This window comes from Varanus komodoensis, unplaced genomic scaffold (assembly GCF_004798865.1).
Source record: "Varanus komodoensis strain SLA01 unplaced genomic scaffold, ASM479886v1 scaffold61, whole genome shotgun sequence".
Taxonomy (NCBI): domain Eukaryota; kingdom Metazoa; phylum Chordata; class Lepidosauria; order Squamata; family Varanidae; genus Varanus; species Varanus komodoensis.
In genome coordinates this window covers 3,096,443-3,107,557 of record NW_025336236.1, presented here as the reverse complement: position 1 = coordinate 3,107,557, position 11,115 = coordinate 3,096,443, and the positions used below count along the sequence as shown (strand labels likewise).

Below are 11,115 nucleotides of genomic sequence, written 5' to 3'. Positions count from 1 at the left end.
TTTGTTTTATTTCATTTTTGTTCAAACCCAGAATTGATCACTTCCCATGTTTAGCGGCAAGCATCCTAAGTGGATCTGAATTACATTTACCACATAATAGGTAATAGCACTTAACAGGTACAGTTGAACACCTGACAGCCTATTCACAAGACAGACTGCAAACGTCAAAGCATTTATACACATTACTTCAGTGGAATTTCCCCATGTCCAGCTGTTACAGAATATACATACATACATTACATACATTCCGTGTGGCAGATCCCATTAATACAGAAAGAAATCCTCCATAAGTTATATATGAAATCCAAATGTAACATCAGTACATTAACCTTCATTAAAACTGTTTCAGGGAACTCACAATACATTCAAGACAAGGGTCCATCAATCTTGTATGCTTTTGTTACTTAAAAAGACTTCAACCTTTTATTAGCTAGCTTCAATGCCTCTCCTTCCACGGCTGTAAACTCCTTGAAGAAGTTGCTGGTAGGTAATGGAACAGTTTACCTCAAGAGAGATTGATGTATTTGCTTCTTCTTCCTCGCTTTCATTGAACGGCTTCAGCTGAGAGCCTGCTTTCATACAGGGTCAATGCGTGATGCACAAATTCATACTGTTCACTTGTTTGGACCATCCCACCTCTGAAAAAGTGGAGGAGGGAAAAAAAAAGATGGGGTGGGAAAGCAAGGTGATGGTGCATTTTGCAATTATTGTTTTTGTCGAGGAGATCACTTTTCATGATGTGCATGGTTCTATCACTTTTCATTTCCAGTTAAACAGGTTTTACACTGTTTGTCCTTACTTCAAAACTCTCCAAAACAGATGACAGTAAAACAAAAGAAATGTAGGGGCATACCCATGAAAGACATGTCTGTCTATTTGGCTTGAGAGGTGAAATCAGCTTCTCCCTCCAACCACTTCCAGTGCTTTCACAGATGATCATCTGTATGAAGTCTCAGTATTTTGATCACTTCCCATTTTTAGCAGCATTAAAATGCTTAAATGTTGGAAACTGCAGTGGTTACCCATCACGGAAACATATTTGTCTATCATGCAACTATATTTTTAGCGATTAATTCATACTGTCATTTTATTTGCCCAGAAACACATGCATGGTAGGCCCTCAGCAGGCCAGTTCATACAGACGTTACCATTTTCTTCCTGACAATCTGCCTTTTTTGAAGACAAAATTGTTGCACATTTGCTGTTCTTATCCTGGGTTTCTTTGCAAGTTATGTGCTAAGAATGATTGATCCATTATTTCTACTGGTGAATTATACAAAATGGCACCTGAAACTGCTATGGAGTGACCAAAAGGTCACCTTTTAGCCACTCCATAGCAGCAATGGATGCCATTTGGGGTCTTTTAGGGAAGGGGCGAGTTTTACAGGCAGCTGTTTGGTGGTAAAAATGGCCTTTTGATCTCCAAGTTACCCACACCTGATCTAGATCCTTTTCAGTCTGGCTTCAGTTCTGGTTATTGGGCAGAGCCTGTTTTGATCACCTTGATAGACTCTAACTCTAACCTTAACCAGGAAAAATCTGTCCCTGTTGGTCACAGTGGCTTTTGATGCCATCAACCACAGTATCCTTTTGAGTTTTCTGTTGAGATGTGATTGGTGGGCACCAGTATATGGTTGTTCTGATCCTTCTTGAAGGGTTGGTTTCATTGGGCAGGGGTTTATACCTGAGCCTAACCATTATGAGTATGGTACCAGTTTAGTCATGGCAGCAACACAGTGATTAGAAACTTTAATGTAATTAAAAGTGCTGGATGATTTCTGCTCAGCACCATGGCCATTGGCATACATTATCACTTGGGTTTCCATCTTATTCCCCATGCTATTTAACATATACAGAAAGTTGCTGTGAGAAATTGTCTAGGAAGCTGGGCTCCCAGGGCTGGTCCTGTTCTTGCTTGACTTATTCCAGGGATGTGCTATGAAGTGCTAGCTTCATATTGCATTAAAAGACAGTCTCACTAGCACAGGTGTTCAGCACTGGATACTTCCCAGTATCTTTCATACATGAAGATAAAGTCTTAACCTCTAAGCAATTAAATATCTCAGTCCAAAGTATCCTACACTCCCTCAACACTTTGGAATGTAACTCAGGTCTGTGCTGCACTGGCACGGATTTTTTCCACATCTCACAACTGTAGAATTGTTTCTTCCTTCTCAGAACTCTTTTCCCTTGCTCAGGCTGAAGCCCAAGCACCCTTCAGTAGTACTACAAAGTATTGCAAGCATTTAGTGTCAACACCCATCTTACTCATATTTATGTAGCTTCTGCTGCAGCTCAGAGAGCTCAGTATAGGTGCAAGAAAAGTATTTTTAAGACTTATGATGATAGAGAACCTGTTGCTTGAGAGGTGCAACCATAAATTGAAGGCTCTGGACATTTCAGGTTACATGGTCATATTCTGCGTGTCCTTCTTCACCATGTGCACCGCCCCAACCCTTGAACTATTGGCAGATGCAATATGAACTGAGCAACGTGCATCTTAAAACGTAAACGCAAATCAGAAACTGGCCCCCAGTGTCAATTCATTTTCATTCTTACACTAAATATGTGGCCTATTGTGACCTGAGAGCACATGTACAAAGTGCAGCTTTTCCTGTCCTTTTTCTAATGCCTATCAGGCTTCCTGCCTCATTGGCTGACACTGAAGAAATTCTGCAGCCGTGATTCATGCCACCAAGGGCAGCACAAGCTCCATTTAATTTAACCATAAAAGTAATGTGTGCTAGAAGGCACAGCAAAAGTACATTGTGGACTTCCTGCATAACTATGGGATAAAAATGCAGGGCTAAAAAATGGCCAGCAAGGAAAAAAGAAGTACACTTCTTGCATCATTTCAACCACAACTGCAGTCTCTTGAAGTTCCCTTTGAAAGCACACTCACATGCTTTGCTATGCACAAATGTGAGTGTGCCCAAGATTTGTACCTGAGGCCAGTGCTAAATATGGGAATGCACAGGGCTGGCACAAAGGATAGGCATGGCAGGGTTCCTGCCAAGGACCCAAGAGTCCCTGGAATTGCTCTCTCTTTTAGCCACTGCAACATGCTTCCTTCCCTGGTCCAAACAATGGTAGTGGTTAGAAGGAAAAGGAGTAGATGCTGTTACCTATTTGCGCACAGGCTGTCTAGGGATGGGGATACATGAATGCATCTCCATCCTGTTTTGCAAATACTGGATAATGAGTGCTCTGGGATGGGAGGTGGGAAGAGGGTCAACTCTACCCCATGGTGTGTTTCTGAAGCTGCAGTTTGCTTCCTTATGGGAAGCATACAAGTTACCTGAAGAACTTTGAAGGGATGGTGATACATCCACACAACTCCATCATTCTTTGGGCCATAGTTTTCAGTCTGCTCTCTGCTTGGTTCTGCTACAGTTTTTCCTCCTCGATGCCCATCAGAAAATCAGAATTTGTGAAGCAATCAGAGGGGTCCAGAAGCTCTAGCCCAAGCCACAAATCCAGCGACCTGGGAGTCCTTAGGAAGTCACATGTTATTTACCTTGTCCTACTGCATTTCCTCCACTACTGATGGTTTGGTGAATTCCTGGCTTTGTGCAGAATTTTCCCTGTATAAAATACTGACATGTCTCTCCTAACCTTTAATCACCAGTAGCCAGCTTTAAGCTAAAATATACTGATAGTTTTGGTATTTTGGCCTCACCTCCTTTGCCTTCAGCCCTGCACACCACTGGAATGTGGATCTTGAAATATTTTCTGAAATGGAATATGGCCCTTGGGCCAAAGACATTTGTCACAGTCAACCTAGAGTGGCCTAGAACGGCCCACTCACCTAGACCACACTAAGTCCACCTTATTCAGGCCTGAAGGAAGAAACCTCCATTTCAGTCCGTCGTTGTTCTTTGATAAAAACAGCAGAGATGCTGGCTGCATGCTAGATCCTGGTATTTCAGTGCAAATGTTTGGATACAAGGCCAAACATATCCACTTAGTAAGCCCATTGATTGGTAAACCACCCAGGTGCCAAACAATGAGGAAGTGTCAAGAATACCATCTTTGGGCCAAACATAAGCAATGTATAAAGAATCCGCCAGACTAAAACTCATGCTTCTTCTGTGAAATATCCACCCAGGCAGGTGGTGGGGACCTAAAGAGATGCTCTCCAGTGGGAAAGTACATTCAACATATTTTCTTGTCTTTTCTTTGGAGCAGATGCTAGTGTGTAGGGTTCTTAGGTGGAAAGAACAAACACAAGAGGAACTGCACCACAGAGGCCATGGGCTTCAAAGAGCCAGCTATGCATTTTAATGCAACATTGTGAATATCTGGACTGTGTTTATCTGTTTTCTTCGTCATTTCCTACTAAACTACCACTTTAAATAGCTTATTGTTTTCTACTTTGAAACCAACCTTTTTTTTCAGTACATTTTGCCCGAATTCTTAATAAATATTTTAGTTTGTTTACACCAAAGCTTAGACTGTACGCTTGTGAGGCAGAAGGTGAAAGAGAAGAGGTTCATAAAGGGCGTGCCATGTTATAAGTCATGTTAATGTTGATTTAAAGATGAGGTTCAGTGCAACACACTGTGAAAATCCTGGAACCTAAGCTGAGCTCCCCTAAAGACACAGGAGGGTTGCAAAGAAGTCTGGCACACGAGTCTCCACTGGGACGCTTGGTCAGTGGTCTCGGAGAGATTGGGAGTGCTTGGGAACAGAGAGGACTGGGTTTAACTCTTGGTGGTAACAGCTGGTGCCCAGTGGACTGATGTACCAGATCTGTGCCTGTAGGGCTGCCATAAGTTTCAGCTGGCATTTATGGATGGGTTGTGCATTGTCAATGATCATACCTGTCTAAACGCAGTTGACAGACGATGCTTAATGCATCAACAACTCCTTCTTTCTTCAACTGATAACAACCAATAGCAGTAGCAATAAAACATCCAGTTCTTCCTATTCCAGCACTGAAAGGAAACAAACAAACAAATAAAAAACAAACCAAAGCTGCATGGAGCTAAAATGACAGCCATCAACTTCCATCATCTGACAGGTTGGAAGAACTACGACGTATTAACCATGGGGAAGTGTGAGGGGTTTAGCCAAGGGATAAATTTAGCAATTCATTTTTCTGTTAAAATGCTTGGCTTGTCAACCAATCGATGATTGTAGATTAGCTGATAGGTTTCTGCTTGATATAATAGCTATACCTGTGTTTCTCTTATCCCTTAATATGGAAGACACTGCATGTGCCTAAGGACAGAATCCTATGCATATTCATAGAGGAAAATGAATATGTTGGCTGGGAAATGCTGAGAGTTACGGGGCTTTTTTCCATCTAAGGAAGCATAGGATTGCATCTTAAATCAGCCTATTTCCACCTAACTTTCTAAGCATGTTTAAGTTTTAGCCTGTTCTGTACACAAGGAAGCAGATTCATAGCACAGATGTGCAATGGTTTCCTGCCACAGCATGGTAGAAACGTGCAATTGCAAACTTTTCAGAGATTCTTTTGGGGGAAGGGCAGTATATGACATAAGCTGAGAGACAAACAAAGTTAATGAATTCCCAGAATGCCAAGCTACATTTTCATAGGGGTGAGGGTAGTATGAGGAAAAAAGGATTTCTATCGTTCACGTGCCACTGAAGTACATATAGATGACGAAATAATAATTGTACTGTAAATGATAAGAGCGGGAGTTTATAGTTCTTTCAGTCCAGCAAACATCCTGTTAACCACTCTGGGAATCCTTCACAGAAAATGAGTTTTCTGACTAAATTTGCAATATTTATTTCAAGCACTGGCTGCTGAACAGCAAAGGCAACTTGGGAACCTATGAAGAGTGCAGGTTCTGCTCCAGGGTTACCAACAAAGTTTAAACAACAGTGTTGAAGTCATACAGCATTAAGAAAGTGATGAAAAGAGGTGAGCAGGTTAAGTATCTTAGATAAGACGGGGTACATCAGAGACCTCATGGGAGTGATTTCATAAATGCATTGTGTCCCAGTTATGGGTGTTTATTTTTTATTTTTTGCATAGAGCCAGAATTGTGCATATAGGTGGAACAGCCATTTTGTATGGGAAAATATCTAAGTTCAATCCCCAGCATGTCTAAGTTGAGAAAGACTTCTGTCAGGTTAGACAGTACTGACTTAGATGGACCAATCATCTGTTCTGATATTTGGTACCTTCCTATATTTTTAATATGTGGAACAAATAAATATCAGCAAAAAGTTTTCTTTCAGAGAGACAGAGAGAGAGAGAAAGAGAGGGAGGGAGGGACGGAGGTTTCATGGCCATGGGATCCTTATAGAAAGTCTTCTCTATTGACTTTTCAAGAGAAAGCTTTTTAAAAACATCATTTACCTGCAGTGCACAATGACCGGTCCTCTGCCAACTGATGCCACCCTGTCCTCTTCCACGTCCAACATGAGCTGCAGAAGCGGTTGAGCACTATCTGGAGTTTTGTGGTCTGGCCAGGAGGTATACCAGTAATGTTTGACCTGTCTTGACTGGGTCCCTTGCTGAAAAGAGTGAAGCATGTTTATGCTTCATGATGTGGCATATGGTGTTCACTGGATGCATTGCTTTGTTTATTTCCTCATAGAAAGGACTCAGAATTGAGCAGGTGCTTCTGTGGTGCTGAAATGGACTGGTATCCAGGACATTCGATGTGCCTGTTATAAAATTAGCATCACTCCTGCTAAAATGCTACCTAATATCCTCTTCTGCTCTCTAACCCAAACACAGGTTGCCTGTGTCTTGCTTTGACGTGGTCATTTTTTCTACACTAGGCATTGGTCTGGAGCAGAAGATCACAGATCACTGTCCATTCATTTTTTTTAGAGAAAATAAAAAAGCAGCTTGGCATATGTTCCATTGAAATATAATAATGAGCTTTCTCCAGATGTTTTGCCCTACAGGCAACCTCATTCCTAGCCAGCACAGCCACCAGAGAGTGATGCTGAGAGTTGTAGGCCAAAACATCTGAAAAGTCACAAGTAACCCAGCCCTAATACAAAAGCAATATCCAACATGACACATCACAGGGAAACCCGTTGGGCCAGCAAGTACCTCTGGTGCTGTGCTAGAGAAAATTTATGCTAACACCATTGCCTTTTATGTTGAAAATAGTATCACATTAGATCCTTTCTCCATATTATCATATTGAGCAGATGTCCCAATGTTCTGCTATGACTATTATTTTCCTGCAACATTGCTGATTGATTACTCTTCTAATGTTAAAGAGTTTCACAAACAAGTTATTATGCACATTTTTAAAACAATGGCACCCATTACCTTTAATGTCAAGTTGCGGATAGTGTAATTCTTACATTCTTGCACACTGTTGACCAGTACTTCCACTTTTCCATATATTCCTCTCTTCTCAGGCCAGTACAGTACACATTTCTGGAAAAAGAAACATTTTTAAATGCTTGATTCAACCACAGACTGCTTCAAATTTGTTTCTGGTTGAATGCGATAATTGACCAAATTAGAACAGCATTTTACTCACTCAGAACAACTCCTGTGCTAGGAGCTGTACACAGTACAGTCCAGAATAAAGCAGAATACAAGACATCTGTTTTTGTCATAACCTACCCTGAGGCCCTGATTATAGGGAAGCATATAAATATTCTAAGTAAACCAGTGAAACCTGTAGCCAAATGTTACAATGCAGGATTGCTCCTGTTTGTGGCTCAAGCCAGCCAGGTCCTATTACATACTCTCTCCCCATGTTTTTCTGTATCTTCCACCCCTAAAAGTCAGTCAGCATTCCCTGCCTGTGGAGCTTACCAGGGTTATTTCTAAAGGTGCTGCTGTATTTCTGCAAATCCTGTGGTCCCCTCAAACCTGCTGAGACCTCCCCTCCGGTGTGGAAATGGTACCACTTTGGCTTCATAAGGATCCACACTTAGAGAAGGTATTCACCATGGGAAGCGGCCATAGATCAGTGGCAGAGCAAATGCCTTGCATGCAGAAGTTCCCAGGTTCAGCAGAGCTCAGGAAGTTCAGGAATGCACTTGGAATAAGATATTTGTAATCAACGTTTTTATATACGTGTCTTGCTTCTCTTATTTTGTTGCCCTTCTGCTTTGTGGCTGCTCCCGCCCTTTGCCCTGGTATCCCAAAGCAGCAATATTTGATACACACACACATGAACCACAAAAACCTGAGTCCAAAACCTGATGTACCTCCAGTAGCAAATAAGGTGAGAGAATCATTTCTTACCATCCAAACAATTCTTCAGATGTTTGCCAGGGTTTTTTAGTGGAATGTCAGGAACTCATAAACACAGACTTTCTCCCTATAGCTTGGGAATGACATAAGCTGATTCCCCCCTTCTATTAGGAGGAAATTGCCACTATCAGCTCATGACAATACAGATAAGCAGTGTTGTAGAGAGTCCGGGCAATTCAGGTAAACACAAGGCTTCCTGATATGTTAGAAACCGCTCAGTGTTTCTTTCAAGTCATTCTTCACAAATCGTGTCAGAGGCATTACAAAATATGGCATTTCCTTTGGGAAAATATTTAATCCACAAGACATATCATAATGGGTTTGGTTTTCAGAAGTATTTTGATCAGATGAGTCAAGTCAAAGAACTGTTTATAATACTCTGCGCTCCCTAAGAATGCAGTATTTTAGATGCCAGGTAAATGTCTTTTGGATGCAATAATGATGCTATAGAAAGCACCAGGATAAATAGTCTAGATTTCTTTCCTGATTAGAACTCTGTATATACTTCAGTGCATAGATGGAGTTCTGACTTGGCAGGCCCAGGACATATCCCTTCACTAGATGCCCTGTGTATGCTTCACCACCGACATGGACGCAGCAAACTTTTTAGGTTGCATTTATTGGATACTTGCCAGCACACAGTTGCATGTATAGACTTGGGTTGCTTTGTGTGCTTCAGGTGGACACGTCTCATGCTGGCATCACTAGATTTCAACCATTATTGTGTTTTTAAAAATTATCCAGTGTTAAGACTCTCCAGAGCAATCCGGTGTAAGGCAATTCAGAATTAAGTCCAGTCTAACTGAATGCAGGCAGACTTACTTCCAGGCATGGTTTCAGTCAGTGTTGGCAAGGCCATGCACTGGGGCTTGTAGGGGAGGAGGCTGGTTATGCCACCTCCAACGTGCGCTCCAGCCACCTTCTCTTCCTATCTGTGGGGCCCTGGTAGTAGAGATTGTTGTGTCAGGTATCAGGTGCAAAGAGGATACTGGATTGCATCCTAAATGTTGCAGCCAATATTAAGAGTGACAGTTTTGACAATAATAGCAACCATTCCTTCCCACCTTGAATAAATCCATGTAAGAGCAAAATTCAGTGGCTGAATATCCCCTAAGGATTCTTTTTGCACTGACGTTTTAATAGCATTCATCATATTGTCCTTTAGTGGCATTCACTGTTTAAATATGATTCTGTTCATGATTTAGTAAGGTGAAAAATCATACCTCATTTTTCTCTTTCAGCTTTGTGATCATAACAATAACAGGACTGTCTTCTTGCCATACCATCAGCCAGAAATCATTCACGGTATTAATCATAGGTCCCTGGGTTGCAATGAAAGCCTTCTCTTGGCCACCATATCCCTAATTCAGACAAAGACACAATAACAATTGCTTTATGAGTTAGGCTGTTTGTGGGTGAAAAGGAAACAGGCACTGAAGAAAAGACAAGAAATCCAGAAAGCTTACTCTGCTCTTCTATGAATATGCAAATAGACGATGGGATGAGGTTTGGCAAAATGTTTGATCACAGAGTAGTTAGCCCATTAGCTTGTTACTCTTTCTGACAATTTATTTGTGGAGGGAGGTAACAACACAGAGCATGTTCCTTCTTATAAAAGGGGCTGTGCTGGCACAGCACCATCCAAAGAGTTGTGATAAGAAAGAAAGAGTGTAGCTTTATGGAATCCAATATTCCTAACTGGATCAATGGAAAAATGAAAGGTAAGATGGCCAGTTCTCATATTGCACTTCAATTTACTTACCTTGATGTAGTTTGCATTTATGTAGGTACTCAAAGCATCCCCAGGATTTTTTGGTTTCAGACAGACTCTGCTTACAGGATCTGGAAAAACAGTGAAGTTGGTTATTAAAACAAAGTCCATATGAATTATATGGATGCTTTGATGTAGCAGTTACATGGGGCAGTGATATGTTGTACTGCTGCAATTGCTGGGGTGTCCCAAAGGTTAGTGCCACTATGACAGGAGAGTGAGCTAAGAATGACTCCAAACATTCCAGAGGAACAATGGAGTAGGAAGTACAAGAGACCCGCACTTCCTGTTCCTGCAGCATTTGAGTTTTGTCCAAATAAAAAAAAGTGATGACAAATAAATCTGTTTTTACACACCCCCTACGAAGAAGAGGAGAAGGAGGAGGAGGACGAGGAGGAAGAGGGGGCTTGCTGAATTGCCTGACAGATAACCATACATGTCTGCTTGGCGATACTTGGCTTGGTTGGCCACAGATTGTTAAGATCCAATTTAAAGTCAAAGTACTAAGAATAAACATAATTCAGTTGCATTGACTCTCATCTGATAATTTAGATCCAATAACTTTTTATAGAATGGACTAAATATCTTCAGCATCAGTATTAATAAAACTGAATCTGAATGTAAATTAAACATAGATGACTGTGAAGAAAATCACTTTATTTACAATGCTAGTTCCAAATGCAATTTTAAATAAGTTTCTCCCAACTAAAAGGACACTGACTCTTCAAGACATGACAATTTTGTCTCTGAAAAATCTTGTTACACTTTCACAGCTCAGGCCCATCAAAGGATATAGATTATAGTTCAGAATTACTGAAATCTGTCAATTGCTTCAATACAAGAAACTGGCAGAACTCCTGGCAGTGCTCAGTTACAATTGTCAGCCTCTGGCTCTTTCCAAAGAAGAGAAAAAACACTTGAAGTCACTCTGCATGCTGCAGTTCAAGAGGCAAAACATGTGCTGGGAATGGAAAAATGGTGAACATAATAGAAAAACCAAGGTCTGTCCTCCTAGATTGAAAATCAGATGATTTAAATATCAGTTTAAATCAGACTTTCCCAGCCTGGATCCCTCCAGCTGGGCTGAACTGCAGCCATTTGCCATTCTGGCTACGTGGAATTTTGGGAGCTG

The 11,115-nt window shown here is 41.2% G+C and overlaps 1 protein-coding gene across 1 annotated transcript in view; it reads right to left on the bottom strand.

Moving 5' to 3' along the window:
* Positions 1-11,115, bottom strand: part of PTPRR (protein tyrosine phosphatase receptor type R) — a 106,935-nt gene continuing 95,820 nt past the window's right edge. The window contains exons 9-14 of the mRNA XM_044449859.1: positions 9,975-10,054; positions 9,436-9,573; positions 7,271-7,381; positions 6,338-6,495; positions 4,824-4,937; positions 1-638 (exon numbers count right to left, since the gene is read on the bottom strand). Coding sequence (XP_044305794.1) covers positions 545-638; positions 4,824-4,937; positions 6,338-6,495; positions 7,271-7,381; positions 9,436-9,573; positions 9,975-10,054 — 695 coding nt within the window. The 3' untranslated portion in view covers positions 1-544. The remainder of the gene's footprint in view (positions 639-4,823; positions 4,938-6,337; positions 6,496-7,270; positions 7,382-9,435; positions 9,574-9,974; positions 10,055-11,115) is intronic.